The 15602-nt window shown below is 49.0% G+C and overlaps 1 protein-coding gene across 2 annotated transcripts in view; it reads left to right on the top strand.

Moving 5' to 3' along the window:
- The window catches only part of N4BP1 (NEDD4 binding protein 1), a 281533-nt gene that overhangs the window by 30084 nt on the left and 235847 nt on the right, over positions 1-15602 (top strand). For both annotated transcript variants that reach the window (XM_086945445.1, XM_086945446.1), the window contains exon 2: positions 2547-4528. In XM_086945445.1, the coding sequence (XP_086801571.1) occupies positions 2547-4528 (1982 nt within the window). The remainder of the gene's footprint in view (positions 1-2546; positions 4529-15602) is intronic.

The following is a 15602-nucleotide window of genomic DNA, read 5'->3' on the forward strand; positions in this document are numbered from 1 at the left end:
CCTTCTTTACCCCGCCCTCTCTCCTGTTGTCTGTGCCATCTCCACCCCCCTGCCCGCCCTCCCTTCCTCCTGTTATCAGTGATGCCTGCCATTTGCAATGCAATAGGCTTTGCATTTACGCGAGTTTAAGCTATTGGCATTGTAAATGACCATGCCTTTTATTTATGTTTTGGTTTTTAAAAGATAAATAAAATGCATTGTTATTTACAACAATGCCAATAGATTACATTTGCATAAATGCGAGACCTATTGCATTGCAAATGCTTGTTTAAAGTGAGACTGTCACTTGTGATGCTCTGGGCCCCTCATACCCCTGGGCCCAGTGCTACTGTTCTACTCTGAGGCAGCAGGGGTCGAGAAGATAAGGGCTCTCTGCATTTGACTGCAAACCTGCTGGCCTCCCTGCCACCCTTGGGTCACCTTCAACAAAAACAACCGCCCCATAACAGTTAATGTTGACTTGAAGGTATCTGTCTGAAAGCGAAGGGCTAGGTGGTGGAGCAAAGCTAAAGAAGCCTTCTCACCAGCTGTTAATTGACTGAGTTACTTAAAGTCTGGGCCACTGGAATATAGAGATTCTACAGCAGCAGTGTTTTCCGCGTAATTATGAGTGTGCCGCATTTGCTAGATAATACGTAATCTGCAGATGTTGATAAATATTGTTAGATTCTACCCCAAATGGTTCAAAAGTTACTAAAAATGCGGCGGAGCAGTTGAAGGCCCTTTGCAGAGGTTGACTGGTCATCTTTCAGTTGCTTATTGCTGTGTTTAAGTGTTAAACTAGTACTGAGGTGAAATATTTCCTCTGGCAATGTTACCATGAATAAAAATGACAAAATAATAAAGTAATACTAACCACAGAATGTGCTGCATTATGTTGAATAATTTACTTTTTCTTGCTGCATAATTTAGTCAACACTGCTGCGTAATTTGGTCCTCTTCTGCCGCATAATTCCAGTGTCCCTGTGTAAAGCTTCATGATATCTAAGATTTAATGTTTTTGAGAGGTAATCTATGGGTGTTATCCGCTGAATTGTGGAATAATAGAGACGCCTACAAAAACATAAATAAAAATGTCATGAGCAATGCCAATAGCTCTAACATTAACAATGCCGAGACCATTGCATTGTAAATGCTTGTTCTTTTCAAACTTTTAATCTGAATTTGTTTTGAAAATGGTTGAAAAGAATCATTGCACAATTGACGGGTGCAGACATGTTGGCTTCGCTAGTGCCTGTGGTGAGTATTTTGGCCCTGTTCCTCAGTCTATGCAGTGCAGAGGAATTTTAACTAAAACCTTACATTCACCATGATCCTTTGGTGCACTTTGAAGTTTGACTTTTCATAATTTCATGCACATTCTAACCGCCTACTTATGTAATATTCACGACCAGTCTGTTAGTGTCTTTGCAGCCTGGTATAAATGATGATGAAAGAAGTAATTGTGCCATTGCTTGGTCTTTTGTTATCACATCTCAGACCAGTGGGATTGGAAACGGTGGTTGAATTAGTTATGTTTTAATTTTGTGTATATGCTCCTTTTGATTTTGTATGTTTGTAAGTTTTCAATTTTTTTCCTTCATTTATCTGTTTTGTTGGTAAACGCATTTTCTCAAAAGATATTCATTTATGTGTTGGATATTCTTAATTGACAGCCATTAATTCTTTTGACAGCCATTAATTCTTTTGACAATCTGTTTCCAACATTGGTAGCTTTAGAGTTAGAAATGAGTGCACACACCAAAGTGATCACAGCCACTCATCTTCTCCAGTAGGTAATATTGCTGTTAATTGGGTGTGACTTTTTAAAATGTTCATTTGGTACATGAGCAAGTTATCCGATTAGGTGCTCACAACCACAGATCTGTAAGTCGAATATCGCCTAAAATGTATGCAGCCTTTTGGGGATCAGTGCTAGAGGAAGAGGGTGTACGCATTGATCTTGGTCGCTTTGCCTTCAGGTTTCAACTTTGGAGTGCTGTGAAATTTAAACTAGCTGACCTGTTCGTCTTTAGCCCCTAGCCCCTTTAGCCCCTTCCCCCTCTTACATGCTTGGAAGTGTGATTTTTAACTTGACCAGGTAAAAACAAACTTGTGAACTCACAATGTGTATTATTTATGCTCCTGCAGTCTGAATCTCTACACATTTGAAACATTTATCTTCTGCTGAACCTTGGCTCGAGTTTGTCACGGGATCCTTTATATTTATGTCTGAAAACTGAGTTGATTTGTATTTATCAATCACACAAAAGGTGAGGGGAGAAATGCTTGCCGTTCTCCTCCGAGGCTCTTCTGTCCTGTGGTGAAGCAAGGGTACTAGAGACACTAAAGTATGCAAGGATAATGGGCCCCTTACACCTAAATTAGTTGGACCCCGTTACCGCTGCACCAATGGTTTACTATGCTCCTGCCCTTTCCTTGCTTTTCCCAGTTTACATTATTCCTAATTTATTAAGAATGTTAATAATTTTCTTATCTTTTTTACTGTTTGTGATCTTACTAATTATCAAAGGTGTGTACTTTTTTCCTCCCTCCTCCTTTTATAGGACTATATTAAAGGACTTTGCGAACCTGAAGTTGAGCAAAAATTAACCTATCCAAAGGAAATGCACTGTATATTTGCTGGTGCTAGGAATGTCTTTCTCAACAGCCTTATTCATGATACATGTGCTGATGTGTCAGTCTATGAACTTGGGATTCTTGGCATAAATGGAAGTGAGGAAGCAGTTGTTCTTGCTCAGAGTCGCATACAACAATTTGTTCAACTGTTTGAGACCAATCTGAGTTTGCCAAACATTAAGGAATCGGCGGTCAAGAAACAGTTTAAATGCTTTGTTGAAACGCACGCTGACAAATATACAATGGATCTGTTGCTTTTGCCTAGTTCCTTAAAGGAAGAACTTCTAAATCTTACAAGATACACAATGGTTTTGGAACCTGAAGAGCATTGTGGTTTGCCAGATTTTGAAATAATACATCACAATGGTAACCAAACTCCCGGCATGAAAAACGAAGACCAACCCTGTTTGGATGAAGTGCGAAGTAAAGCAAGTACCCCAGTGTCCGAGCTCACAAAACAAATGGACACAGTCCTTTCTGAATCAGCAAAAAAAAATGTTTCTTCTCTCAATGGCATGCTTCCGATTCAGGAGTCTTGTGTCTCCAAAGAGAGGCAGTCTTGTAAAAGACGCTGTTCTGACGTTGAAGAGCGGTGTACCAAAAAGCAATTTTCTCTTGACAATCCAAGAGAATCTTTTGGTACAGTGACTGTGGTGGACGTTGATGACCTGCTTTCTGACAGCTGCAGTGACTTAGATGATTCAGTGATCTTTGTAAAGGACTATGATGTCAGTGAGGAAACGGAATACAAAATTCTTGTGAACTTTTTCCAAACAATGGGTTACGACAAAGAAATCGTAGAAATAGTAATTGGTTTGTTAGGACAATCTGAGGAACCACTCAAACTCCTGGATGAAATTGAAAAGGAGCACAAAAGGGTTCATGAAGAGCAAGCAAGATCTTCTTGCAACCCTGGCTCCTCGAATGTTTTGAGGGACATTAGTGCAAATAAAATGAATGTTTCAAAGACACTTGAGGAACTTTCCACTCTGAATGGTGAAAAAAGCAAGAAAAGCCAGCCAAATTACCCAACAGAGAAAACGCAAAAATCTGTACATCAAGTAACTGATTGCCAGGCAGTGAAACCTAAAACTTCAAAGAGAACTTTCAGAACAGCTGCCAACTTTACTGTTAATACCACATCAACTAAAACCAACCCTTTGAGCCTGGTGAAGAGTGATGACCTTGATGGGAGTTCAGGTCCTAACTTCTTTTCAACTGAATTGGTAAAAAAAGACCTGCTTAAAGACACGGAATTTATAGCAAGAGGTACTTCAAACCTTCCCCTGCAAAACACCGTCCTGGCCAAAGATACAAAGTTGAAGAACCAATCTCCAGTGCTGGCTGATCAAAATAGTGGATTTATTTCCTCTACCCAATCAAGTTATAATTTGAACGCCCCACAAACTGAATGTCCCCCAAGAATTACTCCTAAACAGCCAGTTGAATGTCAGAAATCTAATGTTGGAACTGGTAATCATAAGCTAGAGACAAAAATGTTTGGCTCTTCAGATGTTGCAAGTCAAAGGTTTAACCTGGTAGCACCTGTTGAAAATATTGAAAGACAAAATCCAATTGGTCCCGCTGGCCCTGGGAGTCAAAGATGTCTGGAAGCTGCACCTGTTGGCAATATTAAGATGGCAAACAATCCTGATCTTTTGGGAAGATCTAGTTTTTTCCCCCCAGAGCCAAATGTGAATGCTCAGCAGTCTTTCCTTGGGAGACAGCAAGTATTTGTTCCTGCACATACTGTTAATGTTGAAGGACCAAAGCACACTGATCCTTCAGTTACTGGGAGTCAAAGATTCTTTAATACAATAAATGTTCCTTATAAATTGGAGTTACAAAATGAACCCGGTAAAGCAGATCTGAAACACATCATTATAGATGGAAGCAATATTGCAATGAGGTAAGCTCTTTCCCCATTCATTATATATTAGCTCTTTGTTTGTTGATTTTACAGCACATGCTGTCAACTTTTGTGTACAAAAATATTTTGGTGTGGTAGAAATCTGATGAAGCAGCACGGACCTTACCACGCGTGCCCTTAGTAAGGCACGCACTGTATTTTGGTAGATATAGTGTGCGTAACCCCCCATTTAATTTACACTTCATTTATGCGATCTATATGAATGATCTGTTTGCATTGGGTAATCTGGTTTAATTTGAACAATGAGTACAGTTTTATTTTTACTATGTTAATTTCCTGAAACCATGATGTTTCCCTTGCATTATCATTCATCAACATCTTAGCCAAGCATTGCGACTGCTGTAGCACCGTGATATACTCAGAAGGTTACTCATGTGCTGGAACAGGTACTTCAATATTTACCATTTGAACTGTCATGCAGCCAGCTAGATCGTTGTAAAAGCAAAACATGATGAGAGGAGATTCCTTTAGTGAAAATTTAACATCCTAGCTATTGAAATGAAAGGCTATTACCTCACTGAAAGTAGATCAGTAGTTTACGTCAAAATGAAGATTGAAAAGGAAAATAAAATATGCATGACATAGGGCATTGATGAAGGCCCACAACTATACTAAATCATTATCTGCTTTGATTGCTACCACAATCTGTATTGATGTCTTATGTTTCCATCTCCCAATAATCTCACAAAGGAGCAGCTGAAAGATTGCATGAATGGGCTGGTGAGGGAGTTCCTCCGTCACTGGATTACTTTAATTTATCTTTTTTTTTTGTTGTTGTTCATTACCCCCACTTTGTCTCTTCTCTCCTCACACTTTACCTAGACCTCTCTGACCTCTCCTGTCACTTTACCCCAGTTTCAAGATGTTTCTTCAGGTAATGGAGTAGTGCATCTGTGTTCTGTCATAATTATTATGCCTGCCAATTTTTCATTCCAGAAAATATTTTCCCTGTAGCTAACAGTTGGTCATTCTACTTTTAAGGCAGCAGAATCGCTATTGAGCGTGTGTGAAATTCACATAATTTGTTTTCACAAAATTTTGGGGAAAATGCAAGTACTGACACTAAACAACAATCCATCAGTTAGCGCTACATTTTAGCATGAAAGGCTTCCACCCAAGGACAGTTTTCACTGTGAAAATGTCGCAAAAAGCACATGTGGTGCGAGCAACCGCTTCTATCCTTTTGGCCCTTTGTTATTTCCTTGCATGTGTTGGAGAACAGTACAGCAAATGGCGAGTAACTACTCAACATTTCTTAATTGTGTAATTTCATGGATTTTGCATAAGAAGCGTAATACAAAATTCCTGAAATTATGTAATATTACGCCAGTGTTATTTAAATTTCATCTCAGTCTAATCATTATTACCTTTTCCTCACGTGATCAACACATATATGTAGCAGGACCCTTAAAAACGACATCTCCCAATGCCCTGAGGCTTCAGGCCAGTACTTCATCTAATGACAAGTCGCCTATTGCATCCTCTGTTATGACCAGTACTTTTCCAGCTGCAGTTTTTGTGTACTAAAACTCATCAGTCAAACTTAGGCAGTTCAGTACAGTGACCTGGGTATTCACAAGAGTGATAGTGTCTTCTTTTTTTAATTTTTTTTATCTTCATTCGCTTCTAGGTTCAGCATGCTCACATATGTGCAACTACCTCAGAAGGAGTCATTCATACGGGATAGAGGAGCTAAGGGCTACTGCACCAACACTATACATTTCGATTCATCCACCACTTGTTTCACAGTAATACACCTCAATGTGTCTGGCCGCAAATCCCCCCCCCAACCCTCCTAAGATACGCAAGATGAAATGTGTGCCACCCTATCCGTGGCTGTCGCACACCCATGCCAGCTTGATGATAAGGAAACGTAGTTGTGCAAAAAAGACATTCTTTAAAGGAATGGGAATATTTTGAAACCGATAAAGCAGCTTAGGCAAGTCAATAACTTTCATCAGAGCCACTCTACTCTTCAGGAAAGGTGGAATGGTGATCCATTGGTCTACTTGGGACTGCAGGGTTTCCATATAGCATCCCTAATTTTCCCGGATCGCAGTTGGGATATCTATATTGTAGAACAGACCCAGATATCTAATGTGCGTAGTCTGCCATAGCAACAGGTATGGTATGTCCTGGCTATTTGCTTTTGTTAGGGGAACCATGATATATTTAGCCCAGTAAATCCGAAGGCCATACCAGTGGCACAATTCCACTATTTCCTGAATAATAGGAGTCCAATTAATGCATAATTTTTAACCACCACCATAACATCAGCATACATGGATAATAGTTTATAACCGAAGCACTCAGCGTCCCGTTCCTCTACTCCCACCCCCTGTCGACAATGGGCTTAACAGCTAAGGCAAAAAGAGAGAGCAACAGGGGAAATCCCTGCCGCTTACCTCCACCTATCGTAAAACTCTAAGATAGCTCTCATTTGGGCGCTACCTAGCAGAGGAAGCGGTATACAGAATCTGAACCTATTTTTCAAATGCCTCGCCCAGTCTGGATAGTACAGTGAGGAGAAAATGACATTAACGGTATTTATTTATTTATTATTTTGTCTTGCCAACGCTCTTTGTGATCGAACCCTTCCTGTCCTTGTAATGAGCACCAAGGTGGACAGGCACAATTCCGAGGTCGATTGGAAATTGAATTTGAGGGGTCTTGACAGGAGCTTTCTGGTATGGTTCTGGCTGGTAATACAGGCTTGACCACACACGTCGGGTAACCTTGATTAGGGTCCTGATCCTGGTTGACTCCAAGGAACAAATTTGGAGCCTGTGTAACTAGAGGCTTTAGTTGCTTGAAATAGGCCAGATTGTATTCAATGGCTGCCAGATGATGAACAAGCATTAGAAATGCAATAGGTCTCAGATTTTTTGAGTTGGAGGTAATGGCATTGTAAATGGCAATGTCTTGTAGCCATGTGTTATGGAGTGTATGCATGTGGTGTGTAGTGGAAATATGTGTGTTGGATTGGACTAGTAGAAATGGTGCATGCTGCGCTTTAGATGAATATGTCTAAAAGTAAGTGCAGCATAGTGCGATTGCTACAATAGGTAATTGTAGATGCGTGAACAATTGATGTGTGCACTGATGGGTGGTGGTGTGTGTGCTTGGTGGAAGCATGCAGTGCCAGGTGGAGGTGTGTGTGCCTGGTGGAAGCGTGCACTGACGGCTGGTAGTGTGTGTGCCTGTGTACAGAGATAGTTGGTAATGTGTGTGCTTGGTGAAAGGGTGCACTGACAGCTGGTGGCAAGTGCGCCTAGTGAAAGGGTGCACTGACAGCTGCTGTTGTGTGTGACTGGTAAAAGTGTGCACTGACAACTGGTGGTGTGTGTGTGTGTGTGTTTGGTGAAAGCATGCACTGACATTTGGTGTTGTGTGCGTGGTGGAAGTCTGCACTGACGCATGGTGTGGTTTGTGCTTGGTGAAAGCGTACATTGATGGCTGGTGGTGTTTGTGCTTGGTGAAAGCGTGCACTGGTGGTGTGTGGTTATATGTGTAGGGGTGAGTCTGTGGGGGTGAGAGGCTGGTGTGCGTGTATGGTATGTGTGTGGTGTGTGGTTTTTATGTGTGTGGTCCTATCTATGTGTGTGGTGAACTTAGTTTTAGTGTTTGTCTCCTGCACACTCACACAGTGTCCCTACAAACATACACTGCTCACTCTGCACATCCACACTGTTCAGCCTGCATAGTCGTACACTGTTCATCCTGGACACTCACACACTTTGCACCCTGCACACTTACACACTGTTCACCCTGCATACTCACATACTCACACACTGTTTACCTTGCACACTCACAGACTGCAGTCACTGTTACTCTGCAGTCACTGTTACTCTGCAGTCACTGTTACTCTGCAGTCACTGTTACTCTGCAGTCACTGTTACTCTGCAGTCACTGTTACTCTGCAGTCACTGTTACTCTGCAGTCACTCTGCAGTCACTTTGCCCCTGCACTCACTCTACACTCACTCTCCAATCACACTCACTCTGCAGTCACTATGCAGTCACACTCACTGCAGTCACTCTGCACCTGCAGTCACTCTGCACCTGCAGTCACTCTGCACCTGCAGTCACTCTGCACCTGCAGTCACTCTGCACCTGCAGTCACTCTGCACCTGCAGTCACTCTGCACCTGCACTCACTCTGCACCTGCACTCACTCTGCACCTGCACTCACTCTGCACTCACTCTGCACCTGCACTCACTCTGCACCTGCACTCACTCTGCACCTGCACTCACTCTGCACCTGCACTCACTCTGCACCTGCACTCACTCTGCACCTGCACTCACTCTACACATACTCTGCACTCACACTTATTCTGCACATACTCTGCACTCACACTTATTCTGCACTCACACTTATTCTGCACTCACACTTATTCTGCACTCACACTTATTCTGCACTCACACTTATTCTGCACTCACACTTATTCTGCACTCACACTTATTCTGCACTCACACTTATTCTGCACTCACACTTATTCTGCACTCACACTTATTCTGCACTCACACTTATTCTGCACTCACACTTATTCTGCACTCACACTTATTCTGCACTCACACTTATTCTGCACTCTCATTCAGTCTCCACTCACTCTGCACCTGCACTCACTGTGCACTGACTCTGCATCTGCACCCACTCTGCATTCACTCTGTACTCTACACTCACTCTTTCTGCACTCACACTGCACTCACTCTGCACCGGCACTCACTGTGCACTGACTCTGCATCTGCATTCACTCTGCACTCACTCTGTACTCTGCACTCACTCTTTCTGCACTCACTCTGCACTCACTGTACACTAATCCCACATACTGCTTACTCTGCATACTCCCACACTATACGTAAAATATGTGTTTGATTTAGTCTGTGGAAAAAAAACGTTTTGCAAGTAAAAGTTGTTTATTGATATTCGAAAAGGAAAACGTTTTCATTGACAGTTGTAGGTTAGATCAGACATTATTAAATGTATCTATATGAAATATTGCAACTGTATGACTCTGCACCTGCACTTACCCTGCACTTACCCTGCACTCACTCTGCACTCACTATGCACTCTGCACTCACTATGCACTCTGCACTCACTATGCACTCTGCACTCACTGTCACTCTGCACTCACTGTCACTCTGCACTCACTGTCACTCTGCACTCACTGTCACTCTGCACTCACTGTCACTCTGCACTCACTGTCACTCTGCACTCACTGTCACTCTGCACTCACTGTCACTCTGCACTCACTGTCACTCTGCACTCACTGTCACTCTGCACTCACTGTCACTCTGCACTCACTGTCACTCTGCACTCACTGTCACTCTGCACTCACTGTCACTCTGCACTCACTGTCACTCTGCACTCACTGTCACTCACTGTCACTCTGCACTCACTCTGCACTCACTGTCACTCTGCACTCACTCTGCACTCACTCTGCACTCACGCTGCACTCACGCTGCACTCACGCTGCACGCACGCTGCACGCACGCTGCCATGGACAGCGGCAGGCGCGATACTTACATTAGATCTCCAGTGGGGGAGGAAAGGAGCTGCAGTCTGAAGAGGACTGGCAGGCTGGTAAGAATATCTAGGACTGGACCGCAGCATCGTGCTCACAAGCTTGGATTTCTGCACTGTTGGACAGGCCACATGCGCACAAACAGAACCGGAACAACCAAGGTCAGCACCGTCCCCGAGGAGGAGGAGGCCAGGGACGAGGAAGAGACACCGTCCCGGCCGCTCCCGCTGCCAGCACCCCGCCCCCGGCCAACCGGGGCAACCCCCCGGTGCGCCCGGGGTTCCGAGCCAATGTCAGTGTCACCGATGCCAGCGAGTAGGCCACTACGCCAATGACCCGAACTGTCCACAGAACCAAACTCCGAGACCCCGCCAGGTAGCTGCCGCCGCCCTGGGGGGAGAACAAATCTCCGAAGAACAGGAAGAATATGAACAAGAACCACAAGAATGGGAACCGGCCGCCATGGTTCTAGCGTGCCTAGGGGGAAGAGACATGGTCCCGCGGGCTCCCCTACCCGCCAACACCAGAAAATATAGTCAGTGGGTGAACATTAATGGGCGCAGGGCCGAAGCACTACGTGACACAGGGGCCAGTGTGATGGCCGTCCGCTGTCACCTGGTGACCCCAGAACAGATCCTGCCGAACATTCTCTGCCCCGTCCGTTCGGCCGACAATTCGGAGAGTCTTATGTCGGATGGCCTGCGTCCCCTTCGAATGGGGAGGAGTCTCCGGCATGTTGAAGGTGACGGTCCGAGATGATGCCCCCGTGGACTGTCTCCTGGGGAATGATCTTGAGAGTTCCCCGTGGGCCGCCATAGAAAGAAGAGAGCACCTGGGGATGTTGGGCCTCCCGGACTGGGCGTGCGTAACCACCCGGTCCATGGCCGCCCGTACCATCCCCCGACCAGAAGAACCAGAGTGGCCAGCACCTCCTCCCCCGATCGCTCCAGTAGAGGGCACCGACCATACCGACCCCCCCCCAGAGCAAACTCCCGAAGGGCTCGCTCAGCCCCAGGACCTTCCCGGCCTGGATCAGTGGCGTCAAGAAGGGGGGCCCACCCAGGAACAGTTCCGTCAAGAGCAGAAGACCTGTCCCTCCCTCGAGGGACTCCGCCAGCAAGCCCTCGCCCAGAGCGCAGGGGACACCACCGGAGCCCATTGGATCTATTGGGACAACGACCTGTTGTACAGTGAACAGAGAATCGCGGAATTAGGGGCCAGCCGAGTGCTGGTGGTGCCCCTCCGTTTTAGAGACTTCTTGTTAAATTTGGCCCACGATGTCCCCCTGGCTGGACACCTGGGTCAGGACAAAACCTACAGTCGCCTAGTGACCCACTTTTTCTGGCCCAAGATGAGAAACGACGTCCTCAACCACTGCCGGTCCTGCCCCACGTGCCAGGCCAGCGGGAGGAGCGGCCGCAAACTTAAAGCACCTCTGCAACCCTTCCCAGTTGTCACCACCCCGTTCGAGAGGGTGGGAATAGACCTTGTGGGGCCCCTGGACCCCCGTACAGCGCAAGGACATCGGTTCATCCTGGTACTGGTGGACCACGCCACCCGCTACCCCGAGGCTGTTCCCTGCGAACTGTAACAGCCCCGGTGGTCGGCCGGGCCTTAATGGGGATCTTCTCCCGGGTGGGCTTTCCCCGAGAAGTCGTCAGCGACAGAGGCACAAACTTTATTTCAAAATATATGAAGTCCCTCTGGCAACAGTGCGAGGTCACCTACCGATTCACGACCCCCTATCACCCTCAAGGAAACGGACTAGTCGAGCGGTTCAACCGCACGCTCAAAGGGATGATTGGGGGGTTGGAAGAGCCCCTCCGTCGCCAGTGGGATGTACTACTGCCGTGCCTCCTCTTCGCATATCGAGAAGTCCCCCAGAAGTCCCTCGGCTTCAGCCCGTTCGAACTCTTGTACGGACACCCTGTGCGAGGGCCCCTCAGCCTAGTCAAAGAAGGTTGGGAGATGGCCCCCCTAAAGACCCCTCCAGATGTCTTCAAGTACCTCCTGACCCTACGCAATCAGACCAGGCGATTCAGAGAAATGGCGAAAGCGAACCTTGAGGCCAGTCAGGAGGACATGAAAAAATGGTACGATCAAAATGCCTCCTCCATCGAATTCGAACCTGGCCAACAAGTGTGGGTGATGTCCCCCACCGAACCATGTGCCTTGCAGGACAAGTGGACGGGGCCCTTCAAGGTGGTCGAGCGCAAGAGCCCCGTCACCTATCTCATCGATATGGAATCTCCACGGAACCCCCTCCGGGTCCTCCACGCCAATAGACTCAAACCCCACTTTGTGCGCTCGGAGCTCAGCCTCCTGATGGCTACAGACAGCGGAGCGGAAGAAGACTCCGAGCCTCTCCCTGATCTCCTAAAGACCCGTGAGAAAGATGGTTCCGTGGACGGGGTCCGACTCTCAGATGCCCTCACCCCGGAACAGCACCAAGGCTGCCGGGACCTCCTGCTGCCGTTTGCGACCCTGTTTTCCCTCACCCCAGGGGTCACCCCCTGGTGCTTGCACGACGTGGACACTGGGGACAGTCCCCCTATCAGACATCGGGCGTACCGCGTACCAGATCGGGTACGGGCCTGCATCCAAGAGGAGGTGTCAAAGATGCTCACGCTCGGGGTCATCGAGCCTTCGGACATCCCCTGGGCCAGCCCGGTCGTGCTGGTCCCCAAAGCTGCTGCCCCCGGCACCACCCCTGAGCTCCGATTCTGCGTCGACTATCGGGGCCTGAACGCTGTCACCAAAACCGACGCTCATCCCATCCCCCGAGCAGATGAACTGATCGACCGCATGGGGGCTGCCCGCTACCTCAGCATCTTCGACCTGACAGCGGGCTACTGGCAGATCGGTCTCACACCCCGGGCTCAAGAACGATCCGCCTTTTCCACCCCCGATGGCCACTACCACTTCAAAGTCATGCCATTCGGCATGAAGAATGCTCCAGCTACTTTTCAGTGACTGGTGAACCAGGTCTTGGCGGGACTCGAGGAGTTCAGCGCCGCCTACCTGGACGATATCGCTGTGTACAGCCGCCACTGGTCCGACCACCTCCACCACCTCCGAGAGGTCCTGCAGGCCCTCCAACGGGCCGGCCTCACAATCAAGGCCAGCAAGTGCCAAATTGGTCAGGGATCCGTGACCTATATCGGACACCAGGTCGGAAGCGGTCTGGTGGCCCCTCTTCAACTCAAGATCGCTGCCATCCAGTCCTGGCAGCCTCCCGTCACGCAGACCGAGGTCCGAGCCTTCTTGGGGCTCACCGGCTACTACCGGCGGTTCGTGAGGGACTATGGCAGCATTGTGGGGCCCCTCACGGAACTCACATCCAAAAACCCCCCGAAGAAGGTCAACTGGACCCCAGACTGTCAAGCGGCCTTCGAGAAGCTGAAGGCCGCCATGTGCACTGCCCCTGTGCTCCAGGCCCCCGACTACAGTCTGGAATTCATCGTACCAACGGATGCCTCCGACCATGGCATTGGGGCGGTCCTATCCCAGTTGAACCCCGAAGGACTTGACCAACCAGTGGCCTTCATCAGCAGACGTCTCCTGGCCCGAGAACAGCGCTGGAGCACCATCGAGAGGGAGGCCTTCGCAGTGGTATGGGCCCTCAAAAAGCTCCGGCCCTATCTCTTCGTAACCCACTTCCGGGTGCAGACAGATCATCGGCCCCTGCAGTGGCTAATGCAGATGCGGGGGGAAAACCCCAAACTATTGCGTTGGTCCATCTCCCTGCAGGGGATGGACTTCACTGTGGAACATCGACCTGGCCAAGACCACGCCAACGCAGATGGCCTGTCACGCTTTTTCCGCCTCGACGAGGAGAGTCCCCAAGAGGATGGGTGACTCTCCCCGCCTTCAGCTGGGGGGGACGCATGTTGGACAGGCCACATGAAGGGCTTGCTCCCTCCCCGCATGACAGGGCCCGAGCCCCGGCCCTCCAGGTGTTACCCACAGAAGCAACCCGCACCCCGTCTCATACGGGACTCCTGCCCCCGGACATCTCTGTATCGTGGGCCCGAACCACTACCGGCTCCCTCGCCCGGCCGCCATCTTGGACACTGCACCACGAGGCCGCGTGGCCTCAGCTCGACCCTAACCCTGGGCCTGGCCAGGCCCCGACATCCCGGCACCACCATCCACCCAGGAAGTGAACGGACCACTTGGCAGGTCAATGGGAGAAAGAAGTGTCGATGGCTCTCCCCCGCCAGGTGCCGATCGCCCCCCAGCTCCCCCGGGCGCTGGCTCCACCCCCCTGCTGGGTGTCTGGACTCCCTCATCCCGGACCTCCCGACCTCCAAGTGCGAGGGTCCGGACATCAAAGGGCGCCAGACCTATAACTGGGGCAGCTCCAGAGCAGGAAGGGAGTTGTATCCTGGAGTCGAGAGACACCGTGAATAACTCATCCTTGACGGACTACTGGCGCTGCCGTAGCCCTGCCTTGCGAACTATCGTCTTGCCTGCTGGCGCTGCCGCAACCCTCTGAATCCTTCATCCTCGTCGGGACCTGCTGGCGCTGCCGCGGACCGTTGTAACTACCACCTTCACCGGGACCTGCTGGCGCCGCCGCGGACCGTCGCTACCTACGATCATCTCGGGACCTGCCGGCGCCGCCGCGGCCCGTCCATCTAGAACGCCGAGCTCGAGGATTATGAGCTATCCATCATATCATCACATCTACTAGATTGGTAACAAGACTGTCCCGCTACCCCCTTCCCATCCAAGAGACTAGAATCGAGGGGACCCCTGGTCCAGACCTCCTTGTACCATTCTACCGTACTCAAAGATTGCTTATAAAGAACGTTAAACCTTATCTTTGTGTGGTGTACAACTGTGGGGGGGAAGTTACTCATCTGTACGATCGCTTGAGACGGCTCTCCCCGGAGACCTCCCCCCTTGTCCTCGGCCGACCCTCCCGGTCCGTCTAACATGCACTCTGCTGCACGCTGCACTCTGCTGCACGCTGCACTCTGCTGCACGCTGCACTCTGCTGCACGCTGCACTCTGCTGCACTCTGCTGCACTCTGCTGCACTCTGCTGCACGCTGCACTCTGCTGCACGCTGCACTCTGCTGCACCCTGCACTCTGCTGCACCCTGCACTCTGCTGCACCCTGCACTCTGCTGCACCCTGCACTCTGCTGCACCCTGCACTCTGCTGCACCCTGCACTCTGCTGCACTCTGCTGCACGCTGCACTCTGCTGCACGCTGCACTCGGCTGCACTCGGCTGCACGCTGCACTCGGCTGCACTCTACTGCTTGCTGCACTCTGCTGCACGCTGCACTCGGCTGCACTCTACTGCTTGCTGCACTCGGCTGCACTCTACTGCACACTGCACTCGGCTGCACTCTACTGCACACTGCACTCTACTGCACACTGCACTCTACTGCACACTGCACTCTGCACTCTACTGCACACTGCACTCTGCACTCTACTGCACACTGCACTCTGCACTCGGCTGCACACTGCACTCGGCTGCACACTACTGCACACTGCACTCGGCTGCACGCTGCACTCG

This window comes from Lissotriton vulgaris, chromosome 12, assembly GCF_964263255.1.
Source record: "Lissotriton vulgaris chromosome 12, aLisVul1.2, whole genome shotgun sequence".
NCBI lineage: Eukaryota > Metazoa > Chordata > Amphibia > Caudata > Salamandridae > Lissotriton > Lissotriton vulgaris.